A 24512-nucleotide genomic window follows, 5' to 3' on the forward strand; every position below is an offset into this window, starting at 1 on the left:
CAAAATGCCATTGCAACATCGGTTCGATGGATGAATCGGGTGTAGCAACCGCCTTACTCCTCCAAGGGTGTCTGTCGCTCGAGGCAGAATAATCATTCACCCATCGGCCCTGCCATACACCGTCTCCCTGGTGCAGTGGTTGATCAGAAGAGAGCCCCCAATTCTTTTCCATTTTTTACCTGCTTGACTTACTCGTATATTCTTCGCGGATAGGTGGAAATCTCTCGCTATGCCGTTTATAACGAGGTCGGTTACCTCAGAGGCGTTCCGAGGTACGCGTACCAACTCATGCTCATGTCCGCAAACAGTCATTAATAAAAACCCATTTAGCTAAACCCTCTATTACCCTCTTCCACTATGGCTAAGTGCCCTTAGCATACATCTCAAGTGCTTTATTTAAGTCATCGACGACTAGGCAGCAATATTCTATCGCCGGAGCACTATCTAAACCTATTCCTATAATGCCAGGAAGGAAAAAATTTCCTTTGCCTAGTCAAGAGGGGACAAAGAGCGTTCTATAATATGCCTTATATGTCATAGTATAACTAAATAGGTAATATTTTTAATAGGACTTTAATAATATTATATAAGACTATTATTAATTAAGTCACTAACTAGATTTAACTAGGTTCTTTCTAGCCTATAACCTTTAGTCTTACTTATTATACTATTAAAATAATATACCTCTCTACCCCTCGCTATAATTAAGATTATCTTAATATTATCTTTTATGCCTCTCCTTACTACTTCGATATTATAATTATCGCCGATACCCTTATAAATAAGATAGCTCTTATATTATAATAGGTCTATAATTAGATACCTAAGCCGCGATAGATTATCTCTATAGGTAGCTATATAAATAGCGGAGGATATTATTATTATAGCTACTCTATTATAAGGGGCTATAATAAGATTATACCCGTGGATATCTATATACTAAGTTATCCCTTAATATCTAAGGCGTTAATATATAGTATTTTCTAGTTATAGAAGAAGATATAACGCATAAAGACTAGTCGAATATGGTATAGGAAGTAGACTAGTAGAAATTGATTACTCCCTGAGTCCACTTCCACCAACCGCGGAGTATTAACGCCGCAAGTGTCAGCCGTCGTCTTCATAATAGCATGCTTCCACTCCCAACGAGGATGTCGACGTTTTGTGGAGGCATCTGATGCAAGCAAACTCGAACGAGTCATGAAACCCTCCTCACCGGATCCAGCAACATTCTCGTTGAATATATAACCGTTATACCTCCTCGGCCAAGGTCGCCCATGGGACTCGAGAGCTGCGAGATGGCCTTCCTCACCTGGGCAAGCCAGGAAGCCCAAAAGCGGAGATGATGGCTAGTTGGAACAGTGTTAGGTGCTAGAACAAGCAACAGCCTACAAGAAGCCCAGGCACATAGTCAGGACCGCTGTGCGGCATCAAAGTCACTCATCGAACATGTAGCGGTGTGGCCAAACCAGGGTGGCGACCAGCCACATAGCTGTGTTCTGCCCGGGACTTCCAGCGGAGTGAGCTCGTCTCGCCTCGGCCCTACTGGGCCCGGCTGGTTTCAAGAACCAGCATTAGTGACAGAAAGAGGCCTAAGGCAATCGTGCCCTGGTTGATGAGGACAGGGCCCGCTATACATGTATCGACTGGCGGTGGGGCTAATCGATGAGTGGAAGATTGAGGAGGAGGAAAGAGAGTTGTTGGGCAGGTCATGGTGGCACACACGGCAGTTGGCACTTAGCGGTGAGGCTAAGCTCGTTGTAGGAATGTATCACAAACTGCAAAGTGACAATAGATTGCAGGTCTTTTTTGTCAAGGGCCACGCATGCTGGTTTTCCCCTGTACTTGGTACTTTAGATAGACTAGCATATTTGTCGGTGTAAGCCATGTATTATTAACTTCTACTACTTCTTCTATCCACAAAGTGCTTGCATCGACACTACAGAGCTAGCGAGACCATGTTCCTGCTTCAGGGTCTGGTGTGGCGTGCCTTCTAGTCCGTAGCTGATGATTGATGCGAATTCAGGACTCATTAAACTCCATAGGTATGTCAAGTCCAGCTCGTAAATAGCAGGAGAGGATTTTTACTGATAAGGTGGGCCGGCTGTGGAAGAAGCACCATCCACTCCTCTTTAGACGCTGATAAACTCGGGAGAACCCGATCGGCGGTCGCTAGGAGTAACTTTGGTCCGATGAGACGATAAACGCTGGTGCACATCAGTAATCGGCTCAATATTTAGTCAATGCAGCCAAAGTCTCCACCCTTGCGGTCGAACTAAAACCGGCAGCCATGGGACGCAATCGGGGCCCATTCTTCGGCGTAATGGCATTTTCCTCTGCTCAAGGACGTTAAATCAGGTGGCGCTTCAGTAGTCATCAAGGAGACGATTATGGATCGGATCTGGGCCTCTCCGAATGATCAAGCAGAGCGTGTCTGGCATCGTGATAGCCCTGTTGCTGTTAAAGAGCACATCTCCCATGCCCCTGGACTGTGTCCAGCCGAGCTATTTTCCTGTTGTCGCCAAACCGAACAGCCTCGCAGTCTAACTTAACGTTCTTCTCATCTTCTACGTTACCCATACTAGAAACATGTCCAAATCGCTCGTCACTGGCGGCACAGGCTTCATCGGCCTCTACGTGGTAAAGCTGCTTCTCGAACGCGGCCACCATGTCAACACCACGGTCCGCAACTTGGAAAACACCACCAAGTGCAAGCCGCTACTGGACCTTCAGGCCAAATACTCGACCAAGCTCAAATTGTTCGAAGCCGACCTCATGGAGCATGGGTCTTTCCGCCAGGCCATGGAGGGTTGTGAGGTTGTATACCACATCGCCTCGCCGTTCCTGGTGCCGCAGCAGATCAAGGACGGATTGAAGGAGTGCGTCGAGCCTGCGCTTCAAGGCACAAAGAACGTTCTCCAGTCTGCCAACGACGTGGAAAGTGTCAAACGTGTTGTTCTCACGTCTTCCGGTAGGCGATTCCCTATTCCTGCGTGCCAGTTGTTGTCTGATCCCCTCCAGTTGCTGCCACGTATGGCGACAACGCAGACGTCCTCAAGGTGAAAGATCAGACCCTCTCCGAGTCCTGTTGGAACGAGACCAGCAGCGTCAGCTATGCTCCGTATGCGTATTCCAAGACGGTTGCCGAGCGGGAGGCGTGGGAGATACACAGCCTCCAGAACCGCTGGTCCCTGGTGGTCATCAACCCGGGTATGGTCCTCGGTCCGTCCATGACTTCCGAATCCGTCTCCGGTAGTCTCTTCATGCTCGAAGCCATGTACCGCGGCGAAAATCGGATGGGCTGTGCCGATCTTTCCTGGCCGTTGGTCGACGTCAGGGATGTGGCCGAGGCGCATGTCAAGGTCGGGGCGAACACGGCTACAAAGGGGAGATACATCATCTCCGGTGACCACACTATCAGCCTGTTGGAGATGGCGAACCTCGTCCGGCCGATCCATCAGAACCCCAAGGTGCTGCCTTGTTGGAATCTCCCGAAGCTGATGGTCTACGCCGCGGGGCCGTTCATCGGCATATCAAAGAAATGGTCAGACGCGAACATGGGAATTGGATTCAAAGTCGATAACAGCAAGAGTATTAAGGAGCTGGGAATGGCGTACCGTTCGGCTGAGGAAGCGGTTCAGGAACATTACAAGTCATGGCTGAAGAATGCGAAGGGCGCGTAAGTTTTTCAGGGGTTTGTTTTGCGGGAGGTGGGGCGCGGGAGATACGGCGGTTGTGAGGCTGGGAGGTTGTTTCCGCGTGCACTGTGTCAATTCTCATCTCTTCAAGTTGCTTAGGAATAATCTGCGTTTGCGTCCAGTTGTTAGGTCTGTAATGTATCTTACTTAACGATACATCTCCCATCTACCTACGGAGAATTGCCACCTTCGAGTTAGAACGTAGAAGATGCGTATACGATAAACGTACGGCGCTCTGGACTTCGGCTCGCCGAATGTAGCGCTCTCCCTACATATATCCCTACTGCTGAATATGCTGAAAGCACATGTCGACCGGACCATACTGCCTGTGGGGCCAAATCTTGTATGGACTTGCATTCGTATGGTTGGGCCAATATCAATCCCAGGGCCTGAATAACAGGCTTTGAATCGTGGCGTTATCGATACGTCATGTTGGACAAGTGTGTTAGATCCTAGACTTGGCGGTGCGGGAAGCGTGGGCTCTGTTTCTCACAAGTGCCGAAAAGTACATTGTGCCTCCGTTTCATTTCGGGCCTGAATCCAATTTCGACGACCCTTGAGGTATGACGGCATGAACCTTAATGTGTCAAAGTATTCAGGGTCCTCCCGGACAGACGTATGTGGGACCTGCCTACGGTCGTATATGCCGGCGAGATGGTTATCCCGATGACTACAGGTCGGCTTGCAGCTAGTCCGGCACTTTTCCAAGATCATCTAACTTCTTAACTCCGCGCCTGTCGATGGCTAAGCACTATGCGCATTTGTAATCTTAATCTCTTTCACGAAGAGTGCGAGCTGCGTAGGGGATTCGCATGGATGTACAGGAAGATTCCTTTTTTTCAGCGGGCGTACTGTGTATAAGATCAGAGGTGATGTCCGCTTGACACTTGATGTTTTCATTCGCATCACCACGCATTCCTTCTTCACTCAGTCTTCCTACTCATTCGTTCGGCAATATGTATCCTGCGTGGCTTCGGACCCCAGCCCTGGCCAGCCTCCTTGTTTCGACAACGCTCGCTCTAGATCTCCCAGAATACCGAGGTCTAAAGACTTCCCAGAACGCGAGTGTCCTCGAAATCACTCTCCACAACCCGACATCGCCGATCAATCTCTGGAACCCGGATTTTCAGACTGGGTTGGCCGACATTGTACAGAGGCTTCAGTCCGACAATGAAACCAAGGTCGTCATTTTCAAGAGCGACGTTCCAGGGTTCTTCTGTGCCCATTTGGACCTTCTGACGCCCGGAATTGGTAAGCAATGCTTCGGAAAGCCCGATCGCTCTCAAGACAGATCTAACGCGTGAACCAGAAACTGTCGCGGATAGCTTTGTAGAACTCATGTACAACATCTCGAACCTGCCGCAGGTGACCATCGGCGCAGTTGACGGGAGAGCCCGCGGAGCAGGGAACGAACTGCTGATGGGGCTCGACATGCGCTTCGCTACCAAGTACGAAACGCTCCTCGGACAGATAGAGGTGGCCACTGGCCTCATTCCGGGAGGAGGAGGAAGCCAGCATCTTCCTGGACTTATCGGCCGAGGCCTGGCAATGGAGTATATCCTAAGCGGCAAGGACATCAACGCACAAGACGCGGAGAGAATCGGCTGGATTAACAAAGCTTTCGATACATCGAGTGAGATGTATGCCTACATTGACGAGCTCACCTCGCGCTTGAGCCTATACCCTCTAGCAGCGCTAGCGGCGGCCAAGGAGTCAATCAACCTCGCGGCGCGTCCTCCATTGGAAAATCTGTTGCAAGATGCCGCCTCCTTCAACAGGCGGATGGCTGATCCAATCGTGTCGCAGCTCTTGGGCAAAGCATTGTCTTTGACGAACAATCAGTCGCTTGGCGATATGGAGCTCAACTTGGGAAAGGATTTGCCTCTACTTTACACTTGAAGTCCGACGTTGTGACTGTTGTTGGCGAGTGTGGTTCGGCCACAGCCACCCACGGGTGGCTTGGGGCTTTGCCGGCCAAGTGGAGTGGAATCACGAGGGTGAAGACGCGGAAAACCAAGACCATATCTCGATGTAAGGTTGGAAATATAGTACGTCCTAAGTTATTTGTCTGAAAAGTATGTAGGATAGGGAGGTGCTGAATCTTCGTGAGCGCGCGTACTGAACGGATCTGGGTAGCCATTGCCTCCTTTTCGGATGAGAATAGAAAACCTGCGGTCTGCCAGTCTGGCTCAAGATATCAATCAATATTATTTTTTGACAGCGCTGTATTGAGCAGCAACCTAATTTTTGCCTGTTTGTTTGTATCCACTTGGCGACAGTGGTGAAGGCAGTCCCGAAAGGATATTCCGTTTAATTGACGACTACGCTCCAAGGCGTGCAGTGAGACCCAAGGCAGTTACGGCAACAGCCTGTAACCATGACCGAAATGATGGTTCCGCCGAAATCAACAACCTCATAGCAATTAGGTGACAAGCCTTACGGAGGGTCTGTCGCCGAACTTGGGGTTTGTCCACCTAGCGGAATATAACTAACTGCGTACGGACACTGTGGCTACAAGCAAAAGTTTGGCTTGTTTGGATGAATGAATGAATGAATTTAATGAAATTTATTACGCCCGGGAGGACTAACCTCATTGGGGCCAGGTGTGTTAGGCTGTGTACAGTTTTGGTTCGCGTCTCCCAGAAGCCCCACATTCTTCCTCATCTGATGGTTGGTCTCGCCTCGCTTGACTCTGTGTGACAGGCCTGCTTGAAGGCCAATTTCTCCAAGTGTTCAGCATCCTATCTTTAGCAGCTGAAGCATGGTCTGCCAGCTTGAAGCTATTTAGTGTTAGTATCGCCAGGTCTTGGCCGTTAAATGCTATTAGTTAGTAAGTCATCTAGTTTGCATCAAGTCTCCTCGTGTCTATAGTGAACTTAATCGCCGCCCGCACCGCCTATCCCCTCAATTGTCGAAAGGCTCCCGAAAGTACCTTAGCCCACATGACCCCTATCACATGACAGGTACATGAGGGGAACCTAAAGATGCATCATTAACCATTCTGGCCAAAATCGTCAAACAAATCATTTCAAAGTCATCTATGAGTTCTCAATCAATTAAGCTAATATCAATCCCTACAGTAGCTACTACTTATAACGATGAGATAAATCATATCGATCAAGGAGACCAGATAAGGGCATATCAGGGCTATGATCACCCTATTCGCCGCGGCGCTTGGCAAGCTCTTACTTAGACCTTCCTGCTTAATGTGGTCCTTATGAATAATTTTCTTCTGCAACGCCACGGGCAGCCTACCTAGAAGCGATATACGAGCCAAAAGGAGTAGCGCCGGCGCATTTATAACGAGCTATTTAAAGCATTCCATAAGGAAAGTTAGTCAAAGCAGAAGTTTCGGACCAGAGACGAATTTACGCCTATGGCACAGCATAAACTTATCCGAAGGGGGAAAAAAGATAATTGCGTTGCTTGTTAGGGCCACCGGGTTGGGCAGCCAAGGTCAAGAAGCTCAAGGAAGCCTTTGGCGCCGGTCAGCAATAATAAGAAGAGGCATCAATCAATTTGGGGGTGTGAGCAGTGTGATGTCGCGATTTGTAACTCAAAATATTGTTAGGACATCTATCATGGGCTAATTTAGGTAGGGAATAATGTACCTTTCATTCTTGCATTTTAATTGGGCAGACATCCCTGGAGTGACCTGGCGGGAGCCTTTCGACAATTGAGGGGATACTTTATATTAATAATATATCTGGTCTTTTTAGTGGTTCATTGTGAGAGAGGTAGAATTTACTGTATAATATGCATGAAGTAAGAAAACGGTGAGGTATGGCTAAATGGCCTAAAGAATGGAAGAGCCGGGTCGGGATGTTCTCTCCTTTCGTACCCCGGTAGTGCCATAATAAAGGAGGCTAAGGCATCCCTGTCTTGCTCTCGAGCCCCCTTGGCGCGCAACAGGTAAATCTTACCTTGCCATACGTAATCAAAGAGCCGGAACAAAGCCCCTCTCTATCCGGTCCTCGCCATAGTAATGGTCTTTAAGTTAAATGACGCGTTCAATTGATCCGATTCTTTTAAAACGGAATTTCACCTGGCGGGGCTGGTTCTGCTTGATACGCCGCATTCCTCGCAGCGAAACTAAACCATGATAGCTATTTTATCAATAAGCCCGCGTCTCTTATCACCGTTTCTAGGTGGAATATGAAGGTAGAATAGCGCCATGCTTCATAATTCGTAACATACTATCTCAACATATGTAAGCCCATGCGTTGTTTTCGCCTTAGCATCCTGTTGATGCTATTGTTGTGCTAGGCAAGCCACAACATAAATACAGATCTCCAAGTGATATAGCGATTGGTGTTTCGATTAACCGTCAGCAGCCTTTCAATACTTGTACCTCCATCCACGTTCGACGCCAGAGTTTTCCGACCAACCCTCAAGTTCATCCAGCTTCCTATTCAGCTTCTTTGCCCTCCACCTCACCAGCAGCGCCGACACAACAGTCAATGCGCACCCCAGGAGCAATAGTCCACCGGCCAGGCGGTAAAACGGCTCCTGGCTCGTTGGATAGAAGTAAGGGCTAAACCAGTGGCTGACTTGACTGATGCAGTTGGCAATTGCAATAAGAGCTGCCTTCTTAGCTCGTGGGGCGGGCACCACTGTCGTCTCCCACGAGAGTTGCAAGTTGAGACCGTTGTAGGTACCAACTACGAGGAGAATGATGCCGATGTACCGCGCCGCCACATTGATGGTGCCGATGAGAATACCGCATCCACCGGCAGCGAAGATGATGGGAACAATTACATGCCAAGTAGATTCCATAAAATGTCCGCAGGACCAGGCGATGGCGCAGGTTGCGATGTAAGCGATGGCGTATGGCGGAGCTTGGATGAGGTAGGTCGTCATCTTGTTGAACCCAAAGGTATTCATAATCTAACATAATTCTGTCAGTAAACCTTGGGTGTTGCAAGAATATGCTACGACTCACCGAAGGCAAAAAGTCCTTGAAGCTTTGCGCAGTGACGAGTGCAAAATGCATGAGGCAAAAGAACCAGGTAAAAGGATCCTTGACAGCATCCTTGACGCCGTCCCATGTCCCGCCAACACCCTCATCAATGCCACCGTTGGAGACGAGGATTCGATACTGGGCCATTTCCCGCTCCTCATCTGTGAAAAAGCGCGTGTCGTGAGGCCAAGAAGGTAGAAATATGTACGAACCCAAGGCGACCAGGATCGAAACGATACCCTCAATTAGGAAGAACCACTACCATGCGTGCAACCCTGCAATACCGTCCATATGCTCGAGAATGCCGGCAGCCAGAAAGCCCGATATGATATTCGAGATTGTGTTTCCCGCATGCCAGATAGCCATTCGCAGCGGGCTTTCTTCTTTGGTATACCAGGATGAGGTCACTGTCAAGTCAGCCATTTTCCATGAAACTTAGGAGGGTTAACTTACTCAGCGTGAGACCCGGGAAGAAGGGTGCCTCAGTCAACCCGATGAAGAAACGCACTACGCAAAACCCTGCGCCACTGATTACCAGTCAGTCATTTGAAACATTCGAAAGATGCCAGTCAAGTCGCGTACTTTGCCATTGCAGGCATACAAATTGTGCCTGCACTCCACATGAGCATAATAGTCGGGAGGAACAGTCGCGGGTTCGTCTTAGCCATTAGGAGGTTTCCAGGCAACTGCCCAACAAGATATCCCACATAAAAGGTTGATATTCCAGCATTCCAAACCGTGTCGGTCATGTTCAGGTCCTTCTGAAGGCCTGCAAGTCGAGCATTGGACACGTTGATGCGATCCAGGTAACTAAGCGCGTTAGTAAACACCCTTGGGCTCAATTCCAAGAGGCCATGCTCACTTCATCAGAAACATGAGGGTGACGCAAGGCATCATATGCCAGTCGATCTTGCTGCGAACGCGTTTGTTGAGGACTTCCATCTCGTTGGACGAGAGGTGGCGGAGGAGCTCAAACCGGGCTTGTATGTCCAGAGGGGCGATAGGGCCATCGCCAGGGACAGCGTTCTCGACGCATTGCGCAACCTGGACTTTCTCGTCGGAAAGATCATCTCGATGGTCGGTATTGGAGACTGATGCCCTGCCACCATTGGGTTGGTCGGATGTATTCCGGTCAGACATGCTGGTCGACGAGTTTGTGTCTCGAGATTGAAGCTTGAGAAGTAGCTGACCAGGTCTCAGTGTGACTGTCAAGTCCTGTGGAGTATTCGGACCGGGAAGGGCCGGTCAGAGTTTATATACTAGAGATCCATCCTGGCAAGTCTTGGCCGGTTGATAATGTTTCCCGACATTATCCTCTCTTCGCCAATGGTGCGAGCTCTAAACAGCACCAGCCTGCGGCCTAGCTCGTGGCCAAGATGCGGAGACCCCGGAAACCTGGGTTTAGCTGGTCAGACGATCTTTGCGGAGTGGCTGGGATGGCAGCCAAGTCTCGCTCCCGCGGGAACGAGGGCTCCCGACCATGGCCAAGCACGTCGCCGAAGCCGGTCCCGCTCATCGGTTAGGAGGGATGGGAGAAGTCGGGGGTATCCGCTACAAGTTGAAGCCTAGAAAAGGAGGGGAAATACGGCGTTTCTCCTCGTCCAGTACTTGTGACCTGCCCCCGGAATCAGATTGGACACCGGGAATGTGGGCGCAGCAGGGATCTGGATCGCATCCAGGGAAATGAGGGGTAAAGACGTCAATTGATAGGGTAGCTGGGGTAAGGTTAGACTAAAGAACCAGGCTGCTGGTGTGGTGTCCGGCATTGGCCACGAGTCAAGTGGCTGGGGACTGGTAGCGGGACTCGACTTTGCACACTCCTCATCTTGACTCAAAGAGTTACCTGAGGAATAAGTAAAGACACTCCATATTGTCTATAATACTATAACTACCATTTTACAGAAGGCCTCGAGGTTATCGCTTCAGGCCCATAAGCAATGACGCCACGTTCTCATATGCCGTGAATACAATGCCGCCACTGAGAATCAATCTCCCCAGTCTCATGGAACTACCGCTCCAGAACCCCCTGATGCCGCCATCGCGAAGAACCTGCCGGAATGCTTCTACTGTTGTAGCACCTTTAGTACCCTGAGTTCTTGTTTTGATCGTGTCAAACGGCTGAGTCGCGTAGACTGTAATGACCCCGGCCGTAGCACCGATCCCAAAAGTAACTACAGGTCCTTTTTTATCTGACGGCACAAGTTGCTTGATGATATTATAAGATCCCATGCGTACGCCTGAGGTGGCTGATTGCTTGACCGTGGTAGATAAGAGACCGCGATAGAGTTCACGGATACCTCGTTCAGCGACAATGACGCGTAAAGCATGGAAACCGTTGTTGAGCCGTCGGTTGGGAGATCTCGCGTCGTCAATCCTGCAAAGACTCCGTTAGTGAATCCCAAAGAAACCATAGACTAGTGACTTACAGAGCGGTCTTGATGCGCTCGGTTGGCGTTACGACAGTGACACTCTCAACAGCTCCCGCAATCATACCGGCGAGGATAGCGTACCCGGGCGAGAGCTTGCCGTTGGAGTCGACGAGTTGGTTCTTTATAGTGTCAAAGGAAAGAAAGCGTACACCGGCTTTGCATGCGGTGCCCTGAGAAAGGTGAGATGACTAACTGATGGCTGTAACAATTGGGAGTGAGGAGAGAGTGTGGGTGTGACTTACGACAATCAATGACGAACAGCCGGTGTAGATTGCCCCGAAACCACCATGGCGAACAGCTTGGGAAATCTCGGCAAATGGAGAGCGAGAGATGCTGGTCGTGCCGCTGACAGCTTGCCTGGCACTGAGCTGTGCCAACGTCTTGGCGAATTCAAAGGGATACTGGAGAAATAGTCCCTGTAAGTAGTTGACACAGCAAGTAGGTTTTTACTCACTGTGATAGTGGCTTCTATGCCTCCTGAAACAGCTCCTGCAGCCAGCGAAACTCCAGGCGTGACCATTTGTTTTTGACATCTCGCTGATGGCGGCGGCTGTTTTTCAACTACTGGTCTTGAGCGCACGTCCAGTTTTGCGACTGTAGCCATGATGTTGTTGTCGGGAGCCGATGGGAAGATTGGTAAGTAAAGAGCAGTGGATCGAAGATTGTAAGGAAATAATTTTATTAGGGTCATCTAATAGTATCTAGCTGAAACTAAGTCGAATATCATATTTCCATTCAGCCTTTAGGGTATGCGCATGTATTGAGCCGGGATGACTGTACGGGAAGACGGGAAGACCGAAAAGGTACCGATCGGGGTTCAGGGCTAACCTTACCAATTGCGGATATAGCGCCGGGGATGACGGATTGAAGGATCCAAGGATAATGGGGACCCAACACCTCCCGTCTCTTCCCGCCCGCTCGTACCAGTACTCTTCCCTTCTATCTTAACGTTTTCTTGAGATCAGCACCTGGGAATGCCTGACAACAATTCTTTCGCCCCGCAGGCATCTTCCCGTTCCCGCCGACGGGCAGTTGAGGCGTGCACATTCTGCCGTAAGAGAAAGGTGACCTCATATGAACCTGGAACTAACTTCCCGCGGCGTTACTGATGTCTGTTGGCAGATCAAGTGCAACGGCCAACGTCCCTCATGCGCCAATTGCCAAACATATGACAAGGAATGTGTCTACGAGCCCGTTCCCGACGTTGCCAAGGAAGCCGGTCGGGAGCGACATCAGCGCATGAAACGTCGCAGCAACCGGCATCGCACCAACTCGACTGACCGGGTCCGACCACCGAGTCCAGTCACGTCATCGGGCGGCAATGGAGATGGTTCCGAGCCCCCTGACAGAGCGACTGAATGTAATCAACAGGGAAGTGGTGATGAAGGCGTGAATGACGGTCGGCCATGGGATACCACAGCTTCTACCAGTCGCTCCATGGACGCGGGCGTCGCGCGTGTGCTTGTGCTAGCAAACGGCGAGTCGAGCTACCACGGTCGTACAAGTGCTCTATTCGAGGATAATGTTCAAGAGCGTACTGCTGGGCAAGATGTTTACCCACGGATGCCTGATCAATGGGTAGAGCGTGGTTTAATCGCCGAAGCTGCTACACAACGTGAGTTATGGCGGTGTGGCAACAGCATCTCAAGCTTATCTTAATTCCAGGCCAACTAGAAGAGATCAACCTCGGCCAGGGCAAGCTCGACTTCGACGGTGTTGATCCCGACCTAGGTATGCATCTGCTATCACTGCACTGGAATCGGCAACACCACTCGTTTCTCATCACCTACCGACCTGCCTTCATGAGAGACATGGCATGCGACGGTCCATACTTTTCCAAACTTCTTCTGAACGCCATCTATTTCGGATCCTCCAAGTTCAGTCCCAGACTCCAAGTTCGGAAAGACTCCAATGACGTCCGTACCGCAGGCTGGAAATACCGCGAGAGGGTAAGAGAGTTGCTCGGGGGCTCTCTGGATCGGAGCCACATTACCACTATCCAGGCCCTCCTGGTCATGACAAACTCCTTATTTGCGCTGGGTGATGAGAGGAGCGCGGCGTGGTTATATGCTGGGTTGGCGTTTCGCATGCTCATTGATCTCGGCTTGCACGTGGATTTGACAAACTCGCATCCTTTTTCTGACGAGGATCTCGAGATTCGGCGAAGAGTTTTCTGGGGTGCCTTTGGTCTGCCAATGTTTCTTCATTCTTGAATATTATCCTAACACAAGCATAGTCGTGGACAAGATCCAAAGCCTTTACCAGGGCAGGCCTGTGACCTTGAAAGAGGCCGATGCCATGGTCCCCATCAAGTTCCTTGACACCTACGAAGAACTTGAGTTCTGGCGGCCATTCGCATACTCTACTCCGACGACAGGCGACTATCCCGGCTCGCCGGCCTACAGTGTCTCGACGTTTACATCCCTCTGTAAACTGTCTATTGCCATGAGCGATATTCTGAGCTGCATTTACACGGAAAGAACCACTGCCCAGAGCCCGGCCGAGCTGTCAAACATGCTGGAGAAACTTCAGCTCAAGCTGAACGAATGGAAAACTTCATTGCCCGACCATCTTCAAGCTGATACGGTGAGCGTAGTGGTGCCCCCGCCTCATGTCTTGAGTCTACAGTAAGCTTCCCGAACGTCAACGCAATCATTATGCTAACCTAACAACACTTAATAGTGCTATGTACAACGTCCTTGTAATTCTGCTTCATCGCCCTTTTGTGGCTGATGGCCACCTGTACAACACATTCCGCTCCATCTCCGTCGACTCCCTCATGAAGTGTGCGTCGGCGGCCTCTAGCATCTGCAGTCTCCTCCGCGCATACCATCGCGCCTTTTCAGTGCGTCGTGCTCCGTATCTGATCTCGTATGCGACATACGTGGCCGCCACCATCCACTGCCGCATCGCCGCAAAGAATGGGACAGGCTCTACGGCTTATGCCAACCTGATGACGTGTCTGGCTGTCTTCAAGGAGAACCAGGAAACCAACTCTGCTGTGCAAAAGGCTGCCGTGATTATACATAGGCTGATGAAGAAGTATGGAGTTGTGGTGGACGAGTTACCACAGGATGCACTTGAGGTTGAGCCAAGTGCACGGCAACGAGAACCGCAGCAGCGAGTCCAGGCGCAACCCAATTACGAAGTCTCACACAGCAATACCAACGTACAGCAGAATGATTACCTGTCCCGGGCTCAAGGCACAGCACCAGCCAAGCCAGCTGGTGTGAGTACTTCGCCGCCAGGGTCTGACTGGATCGACATCGACGGCATCATCCAAAGTTTTCTGCGGGAAAATGACCTGAACTTGCCTGACCCCCTCACGACTACCTTCAATCAACCTCCGAGGCTACATCCGGCGCTTGCGTCGGGCCCGGCAAATCTTCCCACGGCCGACGGAAACACGACATTGAATCATCTCGCCGTGGGAGCGGCTGGGATAGGACTTGGGACAGGTTCTCAATGGCAGCACGCCATTTGGCCGTCCAACTACGATATAGCATTTCTCGAAGACCCGCTCTTTGGGTTTAATGGGTCATCTACAGCGGAGTTTCCGTATAATGGCAGATGAAGGAGGCCCGTTCCCGTCCGTCGCCTTTCTCCTCCCGCTCTATTCCCGTCTTGTTTCCGTGTTCCCGTCACCCCTGGTCGGCCTCTTCCCGTTGTTCCCGTCCCCTCTAGCCTTCCCGTTGTTATGGATCAAGTTCCTTGGCGATTACACCCCTGAATTAACCATCCTCGATTCTATGGAGAATGAAGGAAGATGTTCTCCATCATATCCCGGGTTGGGTCTCTTCGGTAGCCGCTATTGGGGTGGTTAGAATGTCCGGGAATGGGCTTATATATGGCGCACGACATGTTCCCATGGTACTTAACGGGATAACGACAATTGTACGCTCTTTCTACCCTTGTTCACCAACCTACCTTTCAGAACGCATGCTTTGTGGAGACTTTATGTGATGCATTCAATATGGCTCTCCAAGAAAAACATTCACAGGGGTCGCACCTCATCAGGCACAGTCTCCCATGTGTCCTGATGCGTGCTGGGACCTCAAAGGGCCTTTTCCTTCATCGGAGCCACTTACCCGAAAAAGAGGTCGGATGGCCGTCCCATCTGATCTCAGCTCTGGGCTCTCGCAACAATGACCCTCGTCAGGTTGATGGTGTCGGCGGTGGTACATCCACGACGTCCAAAGTAGCCGTCGTGTCCCCGTCGTTACGGCCAGACGCCGATGTCGACTTTACCTTTGTCCAGGTCGCAGTTGGAAGAGAATCTGTCGATTTTTCCGGCAACTGCGGCAATATGAGCTCTGGAGTTGGCCCATTTGCGGTCCAGGAAGGTTTAGTGGTCCCGCAGCCAGGGCAGGCAGAGGTATGTAACCCGTTTGTTTCAATCCATGATCTTTACCTGACGACGCGTTAGATCGATGTCAGGATATTCAACACCAACACAAATCGTATTATCGTGGAGACTATCGAGATTGACGAGACGGGTCAATACAAAGAAGATGGGAACTACACGATCCCGGGTGTGAAGTCGTTCGGCAGCGAAGTCAAGTGCTCTTTTGTCGATCCTGCCGGCAGCATGACGGGGAGCCTGTTTCCATCTGGTCAAAAACAACAGTGGCTCAACATCTTGTCTTGTCCATTGGTACCCCAGCTCGAACTGTTTCGAGTCCGAGTGACCCTCATAGACGCGGCAAATCCCTTTGTGTTGGTGGACTCGTCTTCCATCTCAGGCATTCTCAAGACGCTCCCTTCTCCTGAAACACAACACCAGCTGGTTGAGTCAATTCGGCTTAAAGGTGCTGTGGCCATGGGCCTAGCCTCTAGCATCGAGATTGCAGCGCAAACTCGTGGCACACCCAAGATTGCGCTCCTTCGATCTCCTGTGCGCCGCACGGCCAAAGACATCGAGAAGCCCGGCATTCGGGTCCAGTCTTACTCCATGGGACTCCCTCACCCAAGCCTCCAACTCACGGGTGCAGTGTGCTTGGGGGCTGCAGTGAGTGTCAAAGGAACCATTGCAGCAGACCTGGCAGCTCTAGTAGATATTGACGAGTCCTTGCCACCTACGCCGAAACGTACACCGCCACCTAATATCAAAGGAGACCGGGAGATGGATGATGAGGTGAGAACCGTCTTAATTGAGCATAGTAAGGGAACTATCCCAGTTAGAGTAGTCAGGAGAGGTGAAGAGGAGATTGCTAGTTGTGCCGTGTCTCGGACGGCTAGGAGGCTTTTTGAGGGGCGCGTCATCTATTACACAGAAACATCTTCTCGGGCTTTTGCTGAGAAGCACAGCTTTAAAAAGATGGCTTGATAAGACATGAGTATACCCAGCTTAAACATGAATGCAAGCTTGAAGAACAGCCATTATCTATCCAAGAATACAAATGCAGTCGAGAATGAAAGTGTTTAGGCATATAGGTACGCAAGAATGTAACTCTATAGAGAATGGAAACTAGTCTAGACAATCAGGCATGGAGAAAATATCTAAAGCAAAGAATGTAAGACAAAATATTAAAGATGCGGATGTGGCCTTCTCCAGGTATGTCTTGTCATGGTTCCATCAATGAAAGACAATGGCTGTGATAGATGACTAGGAGAGGTAAAATGAAACGGCAAAAGGAACAGAAGACAAGACCTTAGGTTACCAGCTACTCCTTGTTAATCTTGCAGTTCTTAGGCACATGAGCCAACCAGTAGAAAATTGTGGTAGCAACGATGTTGAAAACAATGTACACCCACCACAGGCCAGAGTTCCTCCACCTATGGGCCCTGTCAACGCTAATGCTGGCCAGGAACGCATTTGTGTCGGCGATGGGGCAGTAAGAACATTCGGAATCGTATTGACTAGAATTGACCAGTTGTCCACCAGCCATGTTGATATAGTCGGACATATCCTCGGCACAAGTGCTTCCCTTAGGGGCATGGAAAGTGAGGATCTCATTGTCGGCACAAGTAACAGGGGCGCTGGCAAGGGTCATCCCAAGGAAGCCTTCAACGATGTACGTGAAAGGGTTGACGGGATACATGAAGACCCAAAAGCCGGGGAGTTGCTTTGGTCCAGCAAGGACACTGCACCTTGTTAGCTTCGTGTGTGAGGATGAGTTACTATGCACTTACCCATTAAACGCAAACATCATGACGAAAAGAAGATTCACAACAGCACCGGCAATATCGGCGTTGGGCAGTCCAGCGACGACCATATGGCCGAATGAGCTAGTGAGAAGGAAGAAGGCCTAAACAAGGAGAAAGATGGTGATTCCGGGGGAATGCACTTTGTCGGCCCATTCAGCATTGCGATACCCGTTGGCGAAGGCCCCACCAGCCAACTTTCGGGGCAGGCTCCGCGCCCCTCAGTTGGGCACAAAAGTCGCGGACAGCCACAAAAGTCGCAGACACCTCAAAATACCGCACATAAACTCAAACACCCTCAAAACCCACCAAAAAACAGCCATTTCAGTTCAATCTAAGTACTTAGACATATAAGATCATTATGGCTCGAGTCTCGGCTAATCTACGGATCCAAAATGCCGTCAATACGGCCAAAAATAACGAGAGGCGCTTCATACGTGCCACCCGCAATACCACCAATAACGGCAGACAGCAACCCGGCTCCTATCGTGATACAGCTAAGAAGCTCGGGGTTAATAAGGCAGCGATTAAAAAAGCGATAAGACCAAAGCTAGCTATCAAAATAGGCCGCCCACCGCTTATCACGCGTAAGGAAGAGGCTACCCTAGTGGCATATATTATTTAGCTTAAGAAATCCGGCTTTCTAGCTAAAAGGGCTTAAGTTAAGGAGGCTACGAGGGAATTCCGACTTAGCAGAGGCTTCCCTAATAATCCCTTTAATAAAAATTAATATTCCTAGTTCTATAGGCGTCATTAAGAACTTAAAACATCATATATTAAGGCCATAGATAAGGCACGGAAGTCATATAAGAATAATAATATCTAGAATACCGAGACTTTCTTTAATAAGCTTAAATCCACTATAGAAGAGCTAAATATCGGTCCTTTAGAGATATAGAATAAGGACGAATATAGTATCCATATTAGCTACCTCTGCGAGCGAATTTAAGTCCTAATTATAAGAATAACTCGTACCTAACGGCTAGAAGTTTCCGACCTTAATAACCGCGAAATAATATCACTTCTAGGATTAAGGAATACTATTAGCGACGCTATTCCACCATAGCTCATTTTTAAGGCATTTCCTATAGAATTATAGTCAGAGATCGACTATATGCCCGGTATACGCTTTGCTAAGTCAAAGACCAATTTTAGCAATTAAGCTATTACATTCGAATAGTTTTATTACTTTAATATTAAGTCTTAGAAAGCTTTAGCTAAGGCATAGAAGACCAGGTTATCCCTAGAGGAATGATTTAGCTATGATAAGTGGTTACGAGAGCCTAGAAGGTGTCACGACCTGATATGCACCTAACCTCTATAACACACGTAACCGCCCCACACCCGGGCATTAGCACTAATTAGAGAAGGATTACTACTAAAGTTAGATCACTACGATCTTAAGATCACCGTGATCCAAGGATCACAACGATCCCAAGATAACCATAATCCCTTTATAGCTAGCTTAGTATATAATACGCACCTATATACACTTTCCTATATAATAGCTACCTCAGCTATTAATATAACTTAGTTACACTCAATACCTTTAAGCATATTACCAGATATAATATCACACTAACCTTTAAGGCTACATAATATAATCTAATACCAATATAAACCAATACGACCGGTTTATCCCTTAGGAAATATCCTCTCATTACATATTAATAGCTCTTATTCATTAGATTACTCGCATTACCTTAAACAATATTAAACGCAATAGCTACTCAGGTTACTCCTAGTAATAACTACTAGTAGGTCCCACCTACCAACCACCCACCTACCCCTATCGCACTAGCTCAAGCTAACCCTAATAGCAATAAAGAAATAAATAGCAACGACGAAGAAGTCAAGCAACTCTATGCCTAGGTCACTACTATAACCACTAAAATAAAAGAACTCAGAGGACTTATTAATCACATAGTCGCTACTTAGTAAGCCTAAAACTAGTAATACTACGAGAACGTCTAGAATATTAATAATATAGTAATTACTGTTATAAAAGGCAAAGATATTAGAGAAATCCTAAAGCTAGAATAACTAGAGAAGTTTAACGGTACTATATATAAGTTACTAATATTCCTCACGTAACTATACGCGTTTATACTCTATTACCCTATATAGTTTACCACGGCATCCAGTAAGGTTTAGTATACCGCAGGGCATCTCACTAAGCACGCTATGGCCTAGTTTAAACCTATTATAAAAAAATACCTCATTAAATTACTTAATAAATACTCGCCATAGACTATAAACCTCTACTCTAGCTTTAAAGCCTTTAAAGCCGCGCTCTAATAAGCTTTTAGAATAATAGATAAAAAGGCCTAGGCGAAAAAAGAAATTAAGGCACTCCGATAAACTCGCTCTATATTAAAATATAGCACTAAGTACCTCTAGCTTGCCTTAAAGCTTAACTAGGACTAAGAACTACTAATATCCTTTTTCTTTAATAGACTTAAGAAAGAGGTATAGGCTAAACTCTATAAAGAAGACCGGCCTAATAACCTTATTAATTATATCAGCCAAATAGTTAAGATTAATAACTAATAATTCTCTTAGAAGAAACTCTAGAACCCCCGCAACGATAAAAAAAACTATTAGAAACCTCGGTTTAACGCTAACTAAGGGCAATACTAATAAAACGATATATCCTATAGAACCTATGTAAGACCTATAAAACTCGGGGTAACTTAATAGAAGAAACGCGACTACCATAGACTTAAATACCGATATTACTATAAGATAAACTATATCGAGAAAATCTACTATAAGAAGTAATATAATATCAAGGAAGGCTACTATTAGCTATAGCAATAGCGACTCCCCGAAGGTAAAAAGTAGGTAAGATTTATATAAGCTAATAATAAACTATAGATAGCTCTCCGAACGACTAAAATACTTAGCATAGCCTAGACTAAGTATAATAATACCGGTCTAGAACTAGGAGAAATTATTATACCCCATGGCTAAGTATACCTCACTAAGGAATAATTTAGATATAATAACTACCCTTAGCTAAAGCTATGATATACTACGATGAAACCCCTAAAGGCGAGATAATTCTATCTCACGGATAGGTTAGAATAAGAACTACTACCCGAACTAACTAGTAAACCTAATAAAGACCCTAATACTAAGACTATTATAGTAATAAGGCAAATTAAGCGATACTACTAAGATCCTAACTACGGCGCCGGAGCTAAAGCCTAGCGATAACTAGTAATAGCCTAGATTTAGAATTAATAGAACCCTAGGATAGATAATATCCTATAGAAAGAGGAATACTACCCTTAACTTTATAATAAATATAGTAATTAATACTAAAATTCGCTATGAGAATGATATATCTAGACCGCAAGGGAACATATAAACACTACCGATATATAAGATATATATATCCGCGTATATTATTAAACGATAATTAAAGACCTACGATACCTAGAAGTATTATTTAACGCGTAAGATAATATATAAACCTACCTAATATATAAAGAATACCCTAGTATTTTATAGATATTATATTAATACTACTAATATAAAGAATATAAGAAAGAAAAATAAAAATAAGACTATTTTCTAATTCCCTTACTATACTAGCCTAACGATAAACCATACCTATAGTACGAAATAAAGGGATACTAAATTTCCCACTAATATAACTCTATTGGTATTATAAGAGCATAATATAATAAAGACCTATATGAGGCAATACGCAAGCACGAATAAAACGACTATAAAATTAAGAAATAGTAAGAATAAATCCTTAGAACTATTTAAAGGGAACTAAGAACCCCTGGATTAATAAAATAAGAGGAAAAAAGCAACTTAGATATAAAAGATATCCCTATCCGAGTATATCATAAAGAGATAGCTATAAACTCATAATAGGGACTACGCTATAATATAAAAGATGATAAATATACCCGGTTGATATACCCCCGATATAAAGAAATCTTATAGATCTCTTATAAAGACTACTACTATAGTACATATATCTAAAGTAAGCAAGAGAATAACTATTTTCCCATATAGCTATAAAGACCTAATGATAAACCCTACCTTACTTATAAAACCCACTAATATAAGATCTATAGATAGAATAAAGGGATTAATATAACTAATATCTACTTTATCCTAAGAAAAGATAGATCTATTACCCTTAAATGATAATTCACTATTACTATATAGAAGACTATAATGGAAGAAAGATAGACCCCCGAGGGAAACTACCCTAGTATAGAGGCAATACTTTATAATAAAGACATATACCTAAGACACGGGAAATATATCCTAGCTACACACAATAGATTTAAATAAATAGTAAAAGAAGGATTTAATTTCCTCACACGCATAAGAAAACAAAAAGATAAGGAATAATATTAAAACATCTAACCACACCTCAGAGAAAATCAAGGACCAACAGACCAGATCCTATAAGACTATACCGACTACATCAGAAACGGCGACCTCGATAAGATCTACCCCATAAAAGAAAGGAATTATAGCGACTACCCCGACGACGGCTAGATCGCAGAATAAGCCTACCAGGAATAGCTATACAAACAAGACGACCACGACTATAAGGCATACGCTAATAGCGAGTATAAATATAACCACCTTAGCTATACCCTCAATAAATCAAAAAACTAAATACCCTATCCGATATAAGGCAACGGATAGATAAATAGGGGAATAGACTACCTCGGAAGGCCCTTTACTCTATAGATAGAAGATATAGGCGACGATACCTAGAATTAAAAATATAAGTCAAAGGATAATAATTAAACGCTTTAGTAAATAATAGAGCTAAGTAAAACTACTTTAACCTAGCGGCGGCGAATAAGCTTAAGCTACTATAGAGGCATAAACGTAAGCCCTATACGGTATATAACCTCAAAGGAATACCTTTCGATTACAATAATAAAGTTATTAACTACGAGATTAATTACCTTAAGGTTTTTATTAAAGGAAAGAACTAAAGAATCTTATTCGATATTATACTAAACTAGAGCTATGATCTTATACTTAGGTACCTATAGTTATAACGCTTTAACCTATATTTCGACTAGAGAACTAGCTAAATACTCTCTTATGATACTAAGATATCCTCTATATTAAATAATAACTTAGATTAGAGATCTTAAACTTTTACTAATAATAGAGAAATTAAGAAGAGGTAAACATAAGATACCTCTCTACCTATAGGGATAAAACATAAATACTATAATAGATAGAAACGACAACGATAAAGAATAATCGCACGAATTATATAATAGTTCTATACGCTTAAGAAAGACCTTAAGAAACCAAAAAAAAATAGCCTAGAAGAGAAACGACTTAAGAATATACCATAGAAGTACTAAGTTTATAAACAACTCTTCGCGGAAGAACTTAAAATAGGTCTACTAGAATATATATCCTATGACCTTAAGATTAAGTTTATTAATAGGAAGTAACCTAGCTTTAGCAAATTATACCTACTTAATAAAGTATAACTCCTAATATTAAAAGAATATATTAAAGATATAATATAGAAAGGATATATTAGGGAAAGCAAGTTATCTATTAGATACCCTATTATATTTATTCTAAAGAAAAATAGTAAGCTCCGACTTTATATCGATTTCTAAATACTTAACGCTATCATAGTCAAGGATTATATACCGCTACCCCTTATTAGCGAGTTAAAGGATTGACTTTTTAGGATAAAATATTTCACTGCACTTAACCTCAAAGGAGCCTATAACCTTATTCGGATTAAGGAAGGATATAAATAAAAAACCGCTTTTTATACTAAATATAGACTATTTAAATACCTTATTATGCCCTTTAGACTCACTAATATACCTATTATATTCTAACGAATAATTAATAATATACTATAAGAATATCTAGATATATTTGTTATATATTACCTAGATAATATCCTTATCTTCTCTAAAATAGAAGAAGAATATATAGAATATATCCATAAGGTACTATAAATACTATAGAATGCTAACTTATTAGTAAAACCTAAGAAAAGTAAATTCCACGCCTCGGAAGTAAAATTCCTCGGATATATTATCTCTCATAACGAGATATAAATAGACCCTAAGAAGGTCTTAGTAATCAAGGATTAAAAAGAACTAACTAATATTAAGGAAGTATAAGCCTTCCTTGGATTTATTAATTATTACCATAAATTTCTCAAAGCATTTAGAAAAATCACTATATTATTAATAGAACTCACGAAGAAAAATAAAATCTTTATATTTAGGGATAAAGCTAAAAACGCCTTTAACGAAATTAAAGAACTTATCCTAAGCGAACTAATACTTAAGATATTCGACCTATCTCGATAAATTAAACTAGAAATAGATGCCTCGGACTTCGCCCTAGGCGCCTAGATTAGATAATGAGACGATAAAAGATAACTATACCTAATCGCATTCTACTCCCATAAGCTATATAGAGTAGAACTTAATTACCCCATCTACGACAAGGAATTCCTCGCAATTATCAACGCTTTCAAGGAATTTAAACACTACCTCCTAGGAAGCTAATATTAAATTAAGGTCTATATAGACCATAAAAATATTTCCTACTTTACGATAACCTAAGAACTCAATAGATAATAACTACGATACGCTAAATACCTCTCAGAATTCGACTATATTATTATCCATATTAAGGGATTAAAGAATAGCTAAGTAGATGCTATTAGCTAGAGACCTAACCTAGATATAAGAAAGATCTAAACTAAGGAATAACTACTATACTTTATAACCAAAGGATACTTATAATAGCGAATTATCGCATGTATTAAGTAATAGCGATACCTAGACGCAACGGACGCAACTTATATAGTAAAATAAGGTAATCCACTCCTCATAAAGATCCTAGAGTATAATAAATAACTTCCAGACAATAAAAGAATAAATAAATAATAAGTCCTAGATAAATTACGATATAATCTTATACGCGAAATATATAGTTACTAATTATATAGACACTAAGGAATTAATAAAACCCTAGAATAAGTTAAGATGATATATACCTTTCCTAATATAAAGAAAATTATTATAATAATTATTAACTAATATAACCTTTACGCAAAAACTAAGGCATAACGCCATAAATTATACGGTAAGCTATAACCCCTACCAGTACCTTAGCTACCATAGGAAGCCATTATAATAGATTTTATCATAAAGCTACCCCTATCGGAAAAACCAGCTACTAAGAACTTCTATAATAGCATTCTTATTATTATAGATAGACTCATAAAATTTTCCT

At 45.1% G+C, this 24512-nt stretch overlaps 8 protein-coding genes across 8 annotated transcripts; 5 read left to right on the plus strand and 3 right to left on the minus strand.

Moving 5' to 3' along the window:
* Nucleotides 1-837: 837 nt before the first annotated feature.
* NECHADRAFT_55017 (uncharacterized protein) lies at nucleotides 838-987 on the plus strand (the record flags this gene model as incomplete). Its single annotated transcript, XM_003040156.1, has 1 exon — nucleotides 838-987. A coding segment is annotated over one exon (150 nt), but the record flags the coding sequence as incomplete, so codon positions are not given.
* A 1326-nt stretch (nucleotides 988-2313) lies between these two features.
* On the plus strand, nucleotides 2314-3818 carry NECHADRAFT_73192 (uncharacterized protein). Its single transcript, XM_003040157.1, has 2 exons — nucleotides 2314-2971; nucleotides 3022-3818. The coding sequence occupies exons 1-2, from the start codon at nucleotides 2590-2592 to the stop codon at nucleotides 3681-3683; spliced, it is 1044 nt and encodes a 347-aa protein (XP_003040203.1). The 5' UTR covers nucleotides 2314-2589; the 3' UTR covers nucleotides 3684-3818.
* Nucleotides 3819-4654: 836 nt separating this feature from the next.
* Nucleotides 4655-5597, plus strand: NECHADRAFT_55036 (uncharacterized protein; the record flags this gene model as incomplete). Its single annotated transcript, XM_003040158.1, has 2 exons — nucleotides 4655-4908; nucleotides 5024-5597. 2 exons carry the CDS (start codon nucleotides 4655-4657, stop codon nucleotides 5595-5597), a joined length of 828 nt encoding a protein of 275 aa, XP_003040204.1.
* A 2439-nt stretch (nucleotides 5598-8036) lies between these two features.
* NECHADRAFT_88337 (uncharacterized protein) lies at nucleotides 8037-9798 on the minus strand (the record flags this gene model as incomplete). The annotated part of the gene is made up of 6 exons (XM_003040168.1): nucleotides 8037-8585; nucleotides 8641-8819; nucleotides 8943-9065; nucleotides 9112-9185; nucleotides 9241-9468; nucleotides 9521-9798. 6 exons carry the CDS (start codon nucleotides 9796-9798, stop codon nucleotides 8037-8039), a joined length of 1431 nt encoding a protein of 476 aa, XP_003040214.1.
* Nucleotides 9799-10572: 774 nt separating this feature from the next.
* On the minus strand, nucleotides 10573-11607 carry NECHADRAFT_98088 (uncharacterized protein; the record flags this gene model as incomplete). The annotated part of the gene is made up of 4 exons (XM_003040169.1): nucleotides 10573-11032; nucleotides 11085-11257; nucleotides 11330-11488; nucleotides 11542-11607. The coding sequence occupies 4 exons, from the start codon at nucleotides 11605-11607 to the stop codon at nucleotides 10573-10575; spliced, it is 858 nt and encodes a 285-aa protein (XP_003040215.1).
* A 554-nt stretch (nucleotides 11608-12161) lies between these two features.
* Nucleotides 12162-14661, plus strand: NECHADRAFT_55035 (uncharacterized protein; the record flags this gene model as incomplete). Its single annotated transcript, XM_003040159.1, has 4 exons — nucleotides 12162-12702; nucleotides 12753-13274; nucleotides 13324-13714; nucleotides 13770-14661. The coding sequence occupies 4 exons, from the start codon at nucleotides 12162-12164 to the stop codon at nucleotides 14659-14661; spliced, it is 2346 nt and encodes a 781-aa protein (XP_003040205.1).
* Nucleotides 14662-15060: 399 nt separating this feature from the next.
* On the plus strand, nucleotides 15061-16413 carry NECHADRAFT_55022 (uncharacterized protein; the record flags this gene model as incomplete). Its single annotated transcript, XM_003040160.1, has 2 exons — nucleotides 15061-15462; nucleotides 15514-16413. The coding sequence occupies 2 exons, from the start codon at nucleotides 15061-15063 to the stop codon at nucleotides 16411-16413; spliced, it is 1302 nt and encodes a 433-aa protein (XP_003040206.1).
* A 109-nt stretch (nucleotides 16414-16522) lies between these two features.
* NECHADRAFT_64912 (uncharacterized protein) lies at nucleotides 16523-17335 on the minus strand. The gene is made up of 2 exons (XM_003040170.1): nucleotides 17220-17335; nucleotides 16523-17171 (listed from the first exon to the last, which is right to left on the minus strand). The coding sequence occupies exons 1-2, from the start codon at nucleotides 17300-17302 to the stop codon at nucleotides 16751-16753; spliced, it is 504 nt and encodes a 167-aa protein (XP_003040216.1). The 5' UTR covers nucleotides 17303-17335; the 3' UTR covers nucleotides 16523-16750.
* Nucleotides 17336-24512: the final 7177 nt, after the last annotated feature.

This window comes from Fusarium vanettenii (assembly GCF_000151355.1).
Source record: "Fusarium vanettenii 77-13-4 chromosome 13 genomic scaffold NECHAsca_77_chr13_6_0, whole genome shotgun sequence".
Lineage (NCBI taxonomy): Eukaryota > Fungi > Ascomycota > Sordariomycetes > Hypocreales > Nectriaceae > Fusarium > Fusarium vanettenii.

What these genes read in the sequence shown, in the direction of transcription:
- NECHADRAFT_64912 (XM_003040170.1), bottom strand. Translation starts at nt 17,302, where the DNA reads ATGGTCGTCGCTGGACTGCCCAACGCCGATATTGCCGGTGCTGTTGTG. An exon ending in ATGATGTTTGCGTTTAATGG is followed by an intron (nt 17,172 to 17,219) that starts GTAAGTGCATAG and finishes AACAAGGTGCAG; the next exon opens with TGTCCTTGCTGGACCAAAGC.
- NECHADRAFT_73192 (XM_003040157.1), top strand. Translation starts at nt 2,590, where the DNA reads ATGTCCAAATCGCTCGTCACTGGCGGCACAGGCTTCATCGGCCTCTAC. An exon ending in TGTTGTTCTCACGTCTTCCG is followed by an intron (nt 2,972 to 3,021) that starts GTAGGCGATTCC and finishes GATCCCCTCCAG; the next exon opens with TTGCTGCCACGTATGGCGAC.